The sequence below is a fragment of the Gavia stellata genome, chromosome 6 (genome assembly GCF_030936135.1).
Source record: "Gavia stellata isolate bGavSte3 chromosome 6, bGavSte3.hap2, whole genome shotgun sequence".
In the NCBI taxonomy this organism is placed as follows: Eukaryota; Metazoa; Chordata; class Aves; order Gaviiformes; family Gaviidae; genus Gavia; species Gavia stellata.
The window spans coordinates 45,719,569-45,733,851 of NC_082599.1; the positions used below are offsets into that span (position 1 = coordinate 45,719,569).

A 14,283-nucleotide genomic window follows, 5' to 3' on the forward strand; every position below is an offset into this window, starting at 1 on the left:
AATTTCTGTTAATGACAAAGATTAAATTCAATACAATTTTCAGAAACAAGGGAACACCTTAACCTATTTCCTTTTTATCTGTGAAAATAAGGCGTATGTTCCCCAGCCTTCCCTAAAGCTGTGATGCTGCCCAGCCCTGTTTTCCCTGTGTAGTGCTGGCCAACTTAAACAAAAACTTACCTATACGGTGTCCAGCAGCACGAGCAGGACGGGAAAACCCCAGAACAAACCAGGATTCGGCTGACAAGCCACTTCTGTCAGAACCATGCAAAGAGATCACAGATGCCCCGAATGCTGTACACCACTCCTGGACGGCTGAGTAACTGGTACCAGATAACTAATGCTTCAGTGGAAAGAGAAAGGGCATCCCACTACTAAATGAAACAAATCTTTTATTCATGACCATTGTCGTTTTAAATTCACAAATTATGAAAGGAAGGCAAATCAGAAGAGACTGCCAGAGCATCTTTTAAATGATAAAGGTATAAATTTTCTTTCTGAACGTTTCTAATTTAAGAAAGAAAAAGGTTGCATAGGCTTTCTACAGGTGTGCACAAAAAATCTGAAGTACATGGCGGTTTTTACATTACAATTCAGAGTGTACATTGGCTACTTGAAAAGGAAAATATTTACTTGCAAGTCCAAGACAGCTATTGGAACAACCTACAGAATAAGGCTTATGAATATTTACTTTTCAGTCCTGTAAAATATACTGAACACATAACTATCAGAGAAGGAAAATGACACTTGTGAATCTCGCTCTGGAATCTCTCGCTGATGGGATCTTTTCAGAAAGGTCTGGTTTTATGTTTGCCTCTCCCGAGTTACTTTGGAAAAGAGACAGCGGTAATGGCACCAGGGGATTCTTCACAGCATCAGAACAAAACAAAACATTTATCAGAGCACAAGTGGAATGTTCTCGGCATGCAGAAACAACCAACCATGCAGACAGAAAAAATCTTCAATAAATTACAAGCATAAAATTATTCAAATTTCTCCCTAAAAGAATGGCTACAGCATCTTTGTAGCCTTGACAGTCATACCACCACAGCTGAAAGAGGTCTACTCTTTCAGGAGCGCAGGCCTGCATGCCTGACAGAGAGAGGTTTTCAATGGCTATTTTTAGTGAGTATGTGGCTTGTTCTTTGGTGTGTGAAAGTTAAAGTTCTGGGAGGATGTTCCACGTGTTTAATTCTGCATTTTTGATTGTTCTTTCTGATGATACTACAAACGGTATGAATACTTCTAGTTACTTATCAGACTAACCACTAGAACAAGAGTGGATCCATTATAAAGTTAATTCTTGCAGGTGACAAAGTATGAGTTTTCCTGATGATACCTGGTAGTAGCTCAGTGATTACTAGGACAGCATAGTTTTGATTTTGCTACAGAAAAACATCAACTATTCCTAAAACCAAGATTTTTCTCCTTTTTTTAAAAAAAAGTGTCAGTTACAAAACCAAGCTCATACAGTCCACAGTTTTTTTTAAAAATAGGATTTAAATCATTTATGACATGAATCTTTCTGATGTGCAAAAAAAGTACATACAAGCAGACAAAATAGCATTTAGGAGGAAAAGGAGCCACTCCTTCATTAAATAGGGATCTGAAGTTCAAACGTTAAGATCTATTAAATATTATGTCCAAATGAACAACTAATGGCATGTTTCCTTGCGTACACACCTGTTTAGCCTTCTGAGTTGCTCAAGAGATTTTAGTATCTACCAAAAAAATAATTATAAAATGCAGGACGCACAAGAACAGGTATAAGCAGTGCTTTGACCTAAATATATTTGTGTAATATCTATAAAGCATAAGTTATTGTATTAAGAAAGCAGACAAAAGGCACAAAATTAATCAGTACTACAGAAAGGTAGGCATCCATGCTACTGTACGTTAGAAATACAGTGGTTTCTTTATGGGGCACTGTAAAAAGCAGCACTGAGCGGAAGTCAGCACATTTTACATCTGCCTTTTGTTGTCACTTCTCTCAAAAACATCTTCACTTTCAACAAATATGAACTGAAAAGCAAAGAAGCTTTAACTCACTTCTGGAATCTACTTTCTTAGTGTCACAGTGGTTACCTTACAAAGCAAGATCAAGCTACAGGATTATTAACTTTTTTTCTCACTTTACAAAACAAATTATATCCCATTTCGTTTGTTTCATTAACAAAGTTATTGTCTCAGTGTAATAATTTACTAAATCATTACTTTCAATTCAGAAAATCATTCATCCGAGAAGGCTAGCTATATCATCTCTATTCATCCAAATATTTCGTCCAGAAGCAATCAACTGGGTCAAAAGCAAAAGAAATCAAAATACAGTTCTGCTTGGAGCCTTAATACAGAATTAAGGGCTCTGACCAGACAAGCTCTGTCTAATTTCCCAGAGCAGTGCACAGAACCCGCCTCTTGGCTGGCGGGGAACGCTCACACCCAGCACAGCAGGACCGGACTCCTGCCCAGCCTCACCCGCCTCAACGCACAGCCTGGCAGCAATTCAGCGTGAACGCCTCAGCAGTGGTTGAACTCAGAAGGCAAGGCTGTGACCGGGGTGCTTCAGGCACAGCCCAATGGCGTGCTGTGCCTCTTACGTGAGGGTGGAAAGCTGAGGCAAGAGCGAGCTGGAACATCACAGCTACATCTGCCAGAAGGGATTTAGCGGAACACGTAACCCAAAAGCATTGGCATGACAGTAGCCAGAGAATGTTACACAGCAAGATCAAAATTACCAGAGCAGCTGGCTCTCCGGTGACCAGAGCTCTATTAAACAGCTGGACGTATGAACAAACAAAGAAGTGAGGACACAACAGGTTAGTGCGAACAATATTCTTGAGAAGGTATTGCTACTTCTTATGAGATGGCAGAAAATTCACACTCGTAAGTGACAGGAAACATGCTCTTAAATCAGCATCCCGAGGAGCGAGCGTGCTGTCAGTGTATCATTCTTATGCCAAAGTGAGTTACTCAATGACTGTTTAGACAGAATGACTGCCAATAAGTGACACATCACATTTTAAGTGCAAAACTTTTTTGGCAAAAGTGAAAAATAGAAAAACCTTAACTAGTACTAATAAAAAAGTATTTTCTTAAATACTAGCATAGGGCCTGATCCTGCAAGCACACAACTCGGGGAACCCCAGCTGAGTCTGGCTGGAGTTCTATGCCCTAACACTTAGAGGAAAAGGTCTTTAAATCACTGTCAGTGTTTACACTTGTTTACATGTAGTGTAAATAATACACACACAAACACATACACACTGCGTGTATATATGTGTGTATATATGGACGTGTGCGTGTGTGTTTGTGTATCCATATACACAAAATGGCTCCTGAATAAACTTGAGCTTGTGGTTATTTTGAGATGCATTATTCCCGGTATATAGCTTCTCGTTTGTATCTTCTGATAACAGAGCCTATTCAATGACATCTTGAAGTTATATACTGTATCATTTTAATGCCTTTAAGGTAAAGTTATGAGGCAACTGCTCTATCCCATCAATGGGTCTTCCAGAGAGGATTCAAGTATAGCCAACCATCGCCCTGCAAGAAAATTAGGGAGAGTTTACAAATAAGATTTATACATACTGGATCTGTGTATGTCCACATAAAAGCTAAAATAATACTAATCAACACAAGACACCAACTCTGTCATCTGAAAATTCTGTACTTAATGAATTTACAGGTAATCTGGGTGGGAGGGAAAAAAATTACAAGGGGGAAGAGAAGCAATGGGAAGATGCAACAGATGAACTGCTGATTTAAATAGTTGCACACACTGGCTAGTGTAACAACACAGTCACATAATAATTCCCTCAGTCAGTCTTATTTCCCTTCCCACTTTCCTCTAAGAAAGGGCAAAGATGAACTTGGTAAAATCTGTTTCATTTCAAGCAGATGAAACCCAAGACTGTTTAAGATGCCCATGCTTACTTACATTGGACAAATATCCCTAGATCGTGTTCGCTTCAGTATGCCGAGATCAAGATTAGTAGGGGATATGAGTACATAGCATTTGCAAATTAAGGTGTGGATTTTAAGGTAAAAACCATAGCTTTAAGTGCCTAACATTAGGTACCAAAAATTCAGGTTAAAATAAATCTAACTGAAGGAAGGTGTACAAGTTTACAGCATGGACATGGCAAAAACCATTGCTCTTCTTTAGGAGCCAGACTCTGGCATAAACAGAATTTAAAACAATCAGTGGTATATAACAACACTAGCCCATGGTAAAAACCGTAGACAAATTCATTGGTACTAGCATCCTCTTGTATGCAGAAACATGCTACAGGGTCTTTAAAATAAGACAATGAAAGTACCTCTTTGGCAAAGTATTTTGGTTTCCATGGCGTTGCAAGAGCCACACGTTGCCTCTCCTCTGCTCGCTGTCTCTCTTCGAGGCGGTGCTTGTGTTCCGTTGCTGCATCAATATTACCTTCTTTCAGAGAATTAGTGACGTGTTGCCAAAGGTGCCTGCGTGATGGAGAAGGAGCACAAGCGACAGAGTGAGAATGCTTCTGCTGCAGTCAAGTGCCTGGCTAGACAACAGTACGGCGAGAGGCAGACTGATGCCATGTTCCCCGTGCCATTTTTGCAAGTCACATAACATGTGAACCATCACTCTCCTAGGACAGTCATCACATTTGTGGACCAGATTTTCAGATTTGCTCAACTCCCAGTATTTTCCCATGGAAGTTAACTTTCTCAATAGCTTTTGTTCATGTTCCTGACTCTTCACAACCTGAGCTTTTTTCTCAAAGCAGATGGATTTATTTTTATCATTTCCTGTTCACGTTCTTTACTGATGATCTACCCCCAAATGACAAGCGTTTATTCTGTGTTTATTTGCAGTTAGATTTTTGAATTATAAGGGAGTGTTAGCCAAAAGCCAAGAGTACGTTGAATTGGGACACTGACTGTTCCCACCAGGTTACTAACAGAGGATTGATGCGCTGATTCTAGGGAGCCCTTCTAGCTCTGTGCTCTGTATTCCCCGTTAACAATAATTATCAGTATATAATCAAACTTGTTTTTCACATTACTGACCGTATTCAGATGCAATACCTTCTCACACTGTATTAGCCTAGCAGAAACTTTGTCCAGAAAAATACTGAGAAGAAACCGACTGCAGCTTTCACACATTTCCAGGGTTTTTTAAATGACTTTCTGTTTACAATCTGATAAACTGCATATCCTGCAGAAACACTGGATAGTTGTAATTTGCTTACTAGTATCCAAAAAATACAATAAATACACTGCAGAGCTACTGGTTTCCTTATTTACTCTAACCTTTCTGTTCCTAAACTACAGGGGAAAAAAGAGTTTGTGATAAGCAAGCATGTTTAGAAAGTAGGAAAATTATATCTGACCCTGCACAATGACTCAAGACACACCTTTGTACAATAAAGAGAACATATTTACAGATAATAAAATATAGCTTAACTCATGTTTTTAAATCCTCCAATAAGATGTTCCTAAATTCAGTAAAAATACTGATTTTTCTGAAGATAAGCATCAACAGTTACTGACAGCGAAAAACAGAAGGTTTTTTTTTTTCTAATGTACCTAGTCCGTTAGGCATGTGATGGGGGCGCTAAGAGCCTTAAAACCACGCACGCGTGTGTGTGTATTTATATCTCACATTGCATCACATTTTACATATTTTTATATATGTATATATTCTAAAATGTAAAACATTAAATTCCAGTGTAAATTATAAGATGCAACATTACTTGCAACAAACTGACTAATTTGACTACCATGTTACAATCACTCAAAAAAGCAGGTGAAAACATTTAATGAGCATTTTGCAAATGCTCATTAAAACGCATACAAGCATTTTCCCCCTCTAAAAAATTGATGTATACATCACTATAATGTAATTTATGTTCCAAAGAACCAATATACAGCTTCAGCTATTTGTGCCTAGATTAATGTCCTGTAGGAAGCGAGACATTGTTGAACCACACCATTTATAACTGCAGTTTGCTTCCCCGTTCTGTTCCCATCCGAGGTTCAAAATCAGAACACTAACGCTTCTGCCCTTACCTTGATTCCAGCGGGCCTTGCTTTGCTATCGGCCTAATCCTTTTCCTGATAATAGGCAGTTTGTTAGTGTCAATCACTTTGGTTTCTCCGTTGCTGTAAGTAAATTCCAGCGTACCATTCCATTCTCCCTGTGCCTTGCATACAATGGTGTTAGTGGGATTGTGTTTCACTTCTGCTGTAACCCTAATTCAAGAGGGAAGAAAAAAAGACCACAAAAATAACTGGTACCATTTATTATCAGCATATGAAAGCACTACCACAGCTAAGGCTACAAGCAGCTTTCTGTATCTACGAAGTAATTTTTCAAGCATAGTGACCCTTTCTCCAAAAAGAAAGGCTCAACCCAAGAAAGCTCTGCTAACACAGCAATAGCTTTTGGACGACATTCTCCCCAAGTACAGCAGTAACCCAACTTAAAACAGTGATACTCAGCTCTAACCCAAAACTGTTTACCTCATCAGCCTGAAAAACAACTCCTGACATTCATGTGACATTTTCAGTATGCGTGTTATTTTCACACCTGAACATAATGCTGTCAGATACCTATGTCAAAGATTTCAGATACCTTTATTTTCCTCTTTAGCTCTGTAAGTTTACTTCTCAGCTGCTGAGAGGCAATGATTAAAGCTACCTTAGTCATCCAAGAACTGGTCTGAGAGTGAGCAAAATACATAGACAGCACTGGAAAACCAAAATGCAGAGAGAAGTTTCGTGTGTGTGTGTCCATAAACATGCACACACACGCTTCAGCAAGCCACGTCAAGTAATCTGTAAACTCAATTACATTTTTAAATTAAACTACTAAAGCACAACCTTCCCCAATTTTCACTCACCCTGATGGCAACAATTACTAAATCTAAACCTTTCAGAAAAACCTGTGTCAGAACAGCCCATGTTGATACTTGCCTGAACACAATATTGAAATGGTTGACACACATATGGAAGAATAATTAGATGAACTGAAACAAAACAGAGGTAACTATGCAAAAGCACACCATCCCAACAGGCAACACAGCCTTGCTGCAGTCCGCAGCAGAACAAGGGGTCTGTGTACGTTAACGATTGGGTCATGAACTTGAGCATGGAAGTAAGACAGGAAGCTATCTTGCACAGTGCCTCTTCACAGCCTTAATCAAGGGGAACCAAAGACACATAAATAATATTTTCATTATCTGGAATTTCAGTCCAGAAGTGGGAGTCCCCAACAGGGAGCTACTGCTATGGGCAGCAACACTTTTGCTTCTCTCCTCCTTACAGGGGCTCCACCTGGAACACCAGTTCATCTACAAGACTCACACAGAAGCAGCAGCTGGTCTAGCAGAAATACTGCCTTTTCTATGTACGTTTTTTGATCCTGCACTTATAGCAATTTTTACAAGCAAGAGAGCCTGGAAGTATACATTCACTTTAGTTTAATGAAAGAAATATAGCCAATTCAGTTAAATGATATAAAATGTGTAACTACAATAAACTGTGCTCTACAGCTGTAAGTCATCTCAGACACTAACAGAAAAAGAAATTCAGGTAACTCCAACAGAAGAACCGAACTGATGCCGAAGAGCCTTTCCATTGAAATCCAGTAGCAGGTAAACAAGAGTAAGACAGTAAATCCCATACCTGTGGACCTTTCCTCCATAGAACGGCTTGGTGTGGAATGTGACTGTAGCAGAATAGCCCGTTCTGGCACAATTGATGTTGACTTTCCCTCCAAGCTCCACCCATGGGATGGTAAGTATCGAGCGAGCATAGGCACTAGGCAGGGTGAAAACATACTCTTCTTCATGTTCCATCAAGTAAAGAACACCTACATAGGAAGAAGGTTGAAAGTGAAATGATAGAAGTTCACTGATAAGACCTGACAGTCACTGATCAATTACTGTCATCAAAATGTACTTCCACAGAGATCAATGTGCAACTCTCCTTGAAGGAGGGTACTGTCTGCTAAAAAAAAGTGCCTGCCCTCTGGAACAAATTTCTTCAAACATTTTCAAAAGCACACAATCTGAATGTGTACCCTGGGGTCCTTCATGGTACAAAACAGCTTATCAGAAAATCTGACTGGATTACTTACCTTGTGTTATTGACAAGCAATAAACTGTTAAATCTGGAAAAAAATAACATTTTCTTGCAAAAAGCCACACTGAGTATTGAGATGCTCACTCAGTGTCATATCATAATGTGTCTCCAGAAAAAATATGGGCACGGCCAAAGGACTCTTCAGTTCTTCATTCAGTCAGACACAACCAGGTCCTCTCCACTAATTTCTTACTGATGCATTTGTTGGTGGGAGTGAGAGGCTCTCTCTAGGTCTGCCTGGGTGCAACTAGGAAATATGCTTAAGGAAGCTACCTACAAATTCCCTAGAAGTTTGTTCCTTCAATTCCAAGCAGCTGATTTCTCACACAGCCTTTGCAAAAGTCTTGCATAATCAATGAGGCCATCAGGGCCACTGCTCTATTACCACCAGGACAAATGTGTCTACCATGCAGAGAAAATTACTGACAATTCTATTTCATTCTGTAAAGGTTCCTCCACCCTCAGCATTATGGTGTTGTAACTAAAAACAACAACATGCAGCAGCAGTAATTTTTCGAGATTATTTGGAAGTACAAAGAAAGTTGCATGTCTGATCAGATCTTAGCTTCCCCTGGGGTTAAGGATACAGCTCTATCCCCACCATAGCTGTAGTTTGGTCTTCAGGATGACAAAGAATAGGACAAAAGGTAAACAGCACCTTAAACCTTGCACATAGAATTAGAGCATGCCAAATACCTGTAGTAGATTTCTTATTAGAGTTTTACACTCTTCTGTGTCCCATTTAATAACTGCCTAAAGGCAAAAATTACAGCTTTGAAAACAATTTTTCATAACAGCAATTGAAAATAACCCATGACAGGAAGCATTTAGAACCCAGAAATATTGGGGGGGTGGAAATCAGGAAAATTATCTTGACATAGTAATAATATCTGTTTATAAACAAGATGAGCTCAAGCCAATTTGCCTTAACCCTGGGGCAGATAGGGGAAGAACACATTGGTAGTGGTATTGATTAGTTTGTCTATCGGTTTAAGGGAATAACAACACTAATTCTGCAAAGTGATCTGACATGTAATGATGAAAAAGCACTCAATAGGAACAAGGCACTACTATTTAAAAGCACAGAGCTCTAACAGAATCATCATCTTAAATATTGGCTCCAATTAATAGAACTAAACGCAGGCACCGGAAGCTCCACAACTTGGCACTTCTGCCTTCTGAAACTGTTCCACAGGAAAACATCTTTTGCAAACCAGAATAGTTTTACGCAGCTGTTCTCAGGAATTCTGCAACCTCAGCCTGCCAGCAATAACACAGCCAGCATTTCTACTCCGGCAAGTTTGACACAAATGAGCTGGAGAGTGCAAAAGCACAGACACAGAAAAGCAATGTCTTAAAAGGACCTTTAATCATTTTGCCTCAGCAAGTCAAAGGTTCCTCATGTCATGTCCTGAACCCTCACCAGCAGGGAACAGCCAGGACACAGCTGGAACACACACACATTTTGCCTCAAGCTTCCTCAGCTCCATACCTGCAGGTAAAACCAAGCTGAACACACTGCAGGAAGGCTGAACTACCCATCTCACCCAGGACACACAGCCAGGAAGAACTTTTACTCAAAAAGACAACTCTGCTTATCAAGCTCGTTAAATGGATGCTGTAGTAACATTAAGTTAATAAAGAACAATCAAGAAGCCTTTTAACTAGATGATGATATTCAAAAAGGATCAAAGAAAGCTAACGGGTACTAATCAAATGCAGAAATGAAACCTGACAGTCTCCAGTTGGGCATTTTCCACATAAAGAACTACAACAGGTTTTAGACTCAGGTAGGTCAGCTTTCCTTTCTCCTCCTCTTCCCATTTATTCTCCACCTTCTTCATTACAGTCACAGGCAACAGACATGTAGCAGCTACCAGCTGTGGGAAATGGCCTGCGGTGCTACCCTTGAGGTCACGTTTCCCCAGTCTTAATGGTCCAGGCACAGACACAATCCTCACACAGTCAAAAAGCACAGTCTGCCTGAAAGCATCAGCTTCCAACATGACAGTTTTGGGGGTTTTGTTGTTGTGAGGGTTTTGTGTTTGGGGTTTTTTTTAAAGACAAAAGGTCTAATAGCAGTACGGTAGGCAGGTGTGGTGCTCACTACTGGGGGAGAACCTCACTGTATTTATGAACCACACCTTCATGTGAGCTTCTCCAGAGCCTCCTACTTCCCTGGGCCCAGACATCCTCCTCTGACCATCACTGCATGTACCCATGTTAGAGGAAACTGCCGTGATAAATACAATTTCCTTCTGGGTTAGTATAGGTTTGCTTTTGTCTCTCTGACGGGATCGATAGCTTTTTTCCCCCCATACTCGACTGGGAGGGATGCAGAGCTCTAATGAACACTGCCAAGCACACTGAAAAGTGAACAGCAAATAACAGCAGTGACCTTCAATGTAAATATTTAACCACTACAGCAGGTTAGATATTAAAAACTGAACCCAGCTCCCTTGGCAGTATTTTTAGCAGCTGGTAGCATATTTTTTGAATTCCTTAAACACCTGAATAAATAAATTTTTAATGAAGTGCTATCTCACTTGAAATATGACTTCAGCTCAGTAATTATAATCTAAAAAAGAATAAAGGGAAGATTTGAAATATCCACAACTTGTGGATATATAACGTGACTGTTAGTTTTGCATTCCGTCGTTTGCAGAGTTCACGTGCAAAACCTCATTTAACTGAAGCACCTTGAAGACTGTAGCTGCACCACCATGTCTGAACTGAGACTCGTGCTCTCTTTGGAAAGAGGAAGCCAAAATGACACTGAGAGTCAACATTTGTAACTGCTACCACAATTTGAATTCATGCCCTACCCTGCCAAGTTTAAATCTTGAGAAATTAAAGGCAGAACAACTAAAATCTAACAGTTATTTTAAAGTGTTGTGTACTTTTAACATCTGCTGGTAAGTATCATTACATTGTGACTGATCTTTAAAAATATCTGCTGGAAAACACACAGGCTTTTTTTTCTTCCCTTGCTTCCCCACTATAAGGGTTTATTCATTTTTAGTTTAAAAATGGCTATAAGTAAATATACATGAAAGGTTGTAGAAGATTCTCCCATTTTCAGCAACATTTCTGAAATAATTCTTTGATGTGAGAGGAGGAAACTACAAATTCCTTTAAAAAAAACGTTAAGTATTTATAGGCAGCAATTATGCATGGAAGAGTGCACCAGATAAGTACTCTGGGAGGAACAGTGGATTTAGTAATCTAGTTTATTAGAAAAAATCCCACAGAGAAGGGTGAATTTTTTATAAACAAGTGCAGAATTTTTAAATTCCCCTTTGAAATGTCCTCAACACCATTTACTCCTGCTTTTGACTAAGGCAATGTACTCGCAGTCATGCTCCTTTCCACAACTCCTCAGTCTGCATTAAAGGAAGTGATGTTTGCAGCATATAATCTTCCCTGTTTGACTATTACACGTCCCTCACTGATGCTGCAGCTTTGTGAATTGATTTTCCAGTAACACGTATTGACGAAATACCCAGAGAAGGCTCTGGATCAATAAGTTGCAGAAGAGGCATGTGAAATTTAATGCTTCCCACTGATTGTATGGAGATCAATCTGAACAACAAATGATACGTAGGTCACAAACGTCCTGAGGCAGTTTCCTAATTTAACAGGCTCTTCACACTGTCTGCATTATTCATAACATGCACAAACAGGAGTAAGTTACCTACAGGATGTACTCCACACTGGCGTAGTGCATCACCAGCCACACAGATACGCACGGGAAAACATGAAATGCCAGAACCAGGCTCTTATCATCTCATAAACATTCCAGCAAGCTGTACTGCATTGCTCATTTTCCAAAGACTGAAGCCATTTGCTAAATTAAGTAATGAGTGCCATGCCATATGGAAACTGCCTGAAACCACTGGGCTAAAAAAATATTAATACAAAAATTAGTACTAGGGAAATATTTAGGTAGCTCTAGTTGCATGGAGCAGTTAATCTTTGGGACGGGTAAATTAAAAAGTCTCTAACGCCTCAGGAATAGAAATTATAGACCTGTACATCTATAAACACATGCACATACATATATTTGAACAGAAATAAACCAAGAGAAAAGACATTCATTGCTTTCATTTAGATTTACCCTGGAAAGAGCACTGAACCTTTGCCCTGCCTATCAAATCTTTTCACGGTTGATTTCAATTTAAAAAACAATTTTTGGAAGCCTACACCTCACCAGTTTTTAAAACATTTAAAATAGTAGGAGTGAAAACACAAGACGTAACTAGCCTCTTGATAATACAGAGCAATCCACTTAAACGTACTTTATGCTCTCTGCAAAATTAACCCATGAATCAAAGGTAACACTTTTTGTTGGATTTTGCTGCTTTGGAACAAAACCCAAGAGCAGTTAAGGAACACGCACAGCCCACACTGAGGTGTGCTCACCACCGCCGTTTCCACTAAAGCATCCTTACCCTACAACCAGTATCTGTTTGAAGATTCTTTGGACCACGTAAAAAACATTAAATATTTACACTGACTCTCCCATTCCTTGCTAATTTAAATCTTAATGTGATCCTATTCATTACACCCTCTTTTCCTCCCTCACTCTCTCATTAGTACATAATTGACATTAACCAGAATTAGGAACTGCGCATGCAACATGAATTCTTTTATGCAAAATATCCTCTCTTCTATTCAGGGTAGCTTTCTCATGAGGAAACTCAATGCTGACTACTCTGAAGAATGGGGGTTTTGTCACATAGTGAAGGAAAAAGTTGAGACATTTCATTAGCAAGCCAGATTTAGACCCCTCATAACCACAGATGAAGGGCTAGCATAAAAAACAGCTTCTCACATGGATTTCCAGCAGTGCTTTCCTACTTGTTCTGCATCTCTGCAACTGATATTTACTTTGAATTAATAAACAAAAATCACAGATAGGAAAAAAAAAAATAAATCTTAGTCACTCTGAGGTGCAACATACACTAAAAATTGTACAATTAAGATCCTGAGCTGTACCTTTTGTATGACAGGATCATACCGTCTTCAAATCCCCTAATTCTTTAAATTCTTATAGAAGCCTTTGTACTTCCATGACATCCTATTTCAGCATATCCACTGCTGCTTCTTACAACAAATCATAAAAAGCAACATGCTCTATGCTTCTAAGGACATTGAGACAAGTTTAAAGAAAAGAAAAAAAAAACCACTTCCAAAGCACCACAGAAACATTACCAGCATATTCCTTACACAATATAGGTCCAAAAATTCAGTACTACTTTATTTCTGTAAACAGCCAACTGCAGTACAAAAAGCTTCATTGAATTGTTTGAAGGACACACACAAAACTATTCAGTAGAGAGCAAAGTTTCAAAACACATCACAGTTGTTTGTATTCAACAGTAAGGTGACAACAAAGTTACAGGTCAAACAAAACTGTTCTGATAAATATCTGAACTAGAACATCACAGTCACTCCCTACCACTGAATTATCCAAAATATTAATTGCAGCTCTCTAATGCTCTGTTTGGAAGGAAATCTTTTTTCCTACATACATCAAATAGTACTGAATGAATGCACAATATAATGAAACTACTATACCAACACCAGAATTATTTAAATGAAGTCTCAGAATGGACACAGGTATATTAGAGATATCAAGGAAACTGCCTTTCAAGTAGCCTCATGCAGAATCTAAAATCTTTACTGATCTAACAAAAAGTCAAAGGCACCTGCATGTATGTAAGCAAACTCCAGCAACAGCCAAAAAAAGGGCTGAATGCTCAACAAAGGGGGCGGGGGGAAGGAAAAAAGAGGAGGAAGGGACAACACAAAAAACCCCAACAATAACACGTGATTAGTTTGGTCATCCAATGCACAAAAAAAAAAAAAAAGAAAAAAGAAAAAAGAAACAAACAAAACCCAGGGATTTCTATGATTCATGAGATGTCACTTTGTCTCTTATCAACAGCAGGATCAGCCATACTTCAATCATTCCCGAGAAACTCGCTTAATCTAGTTTTAACAGTTTAAAATAAGATTCTACAACCTTACCAGCCAATCTTGTTCTCAGAAAGCTTCTCTTAGTAGCTAAACTTCAGCTTCTACCTTCATACACCTTCTGACTAACAGCGTCTTTCCACAATCTACTCTTTGCTAGACTAACTCACCCCATTT

The 14,283-nt window shown here is 39.1% G+C and overlaps 1 protein-coding gene across 2 annotated transcripts in view; it reads right to left on the reverse strand.

Moving 5' to 3' along the window:
* Positions 1–395: 395 nt before the first annotated feature.
* Positions 396–14,283, reverse strand: part of OSBPL10 (oxysterol binding protein like 10) — a 122,739-nt gene continuing 108,851 nt past the window's right edge. For both annotated transcript variants that reach the window (XM_059818634.1, XM_059818635.1), the window contains 4 exons: positions 7,669–7,855; positions 6,052–6,234; positions 4,323–4,476; positions 396–3,546 (listed from right to left, as the gene is read on the reverse strand). In XM_059818634.1, coding sequence (XP_059674617.1) covers positions 3,502–3,546; positions 4,323–4,476; positions 6,052–6,234; positions 7,669–7,855 — 569 coding nt within the window. In that variant the 3' untranslated portion in view covers positions 396–3,501. The remainder of the gene's footprint in view (positions 3,547–4,322; positions 4,477–6,051; positions 6,235–7,668; positions 7,856–14,283) is intronic.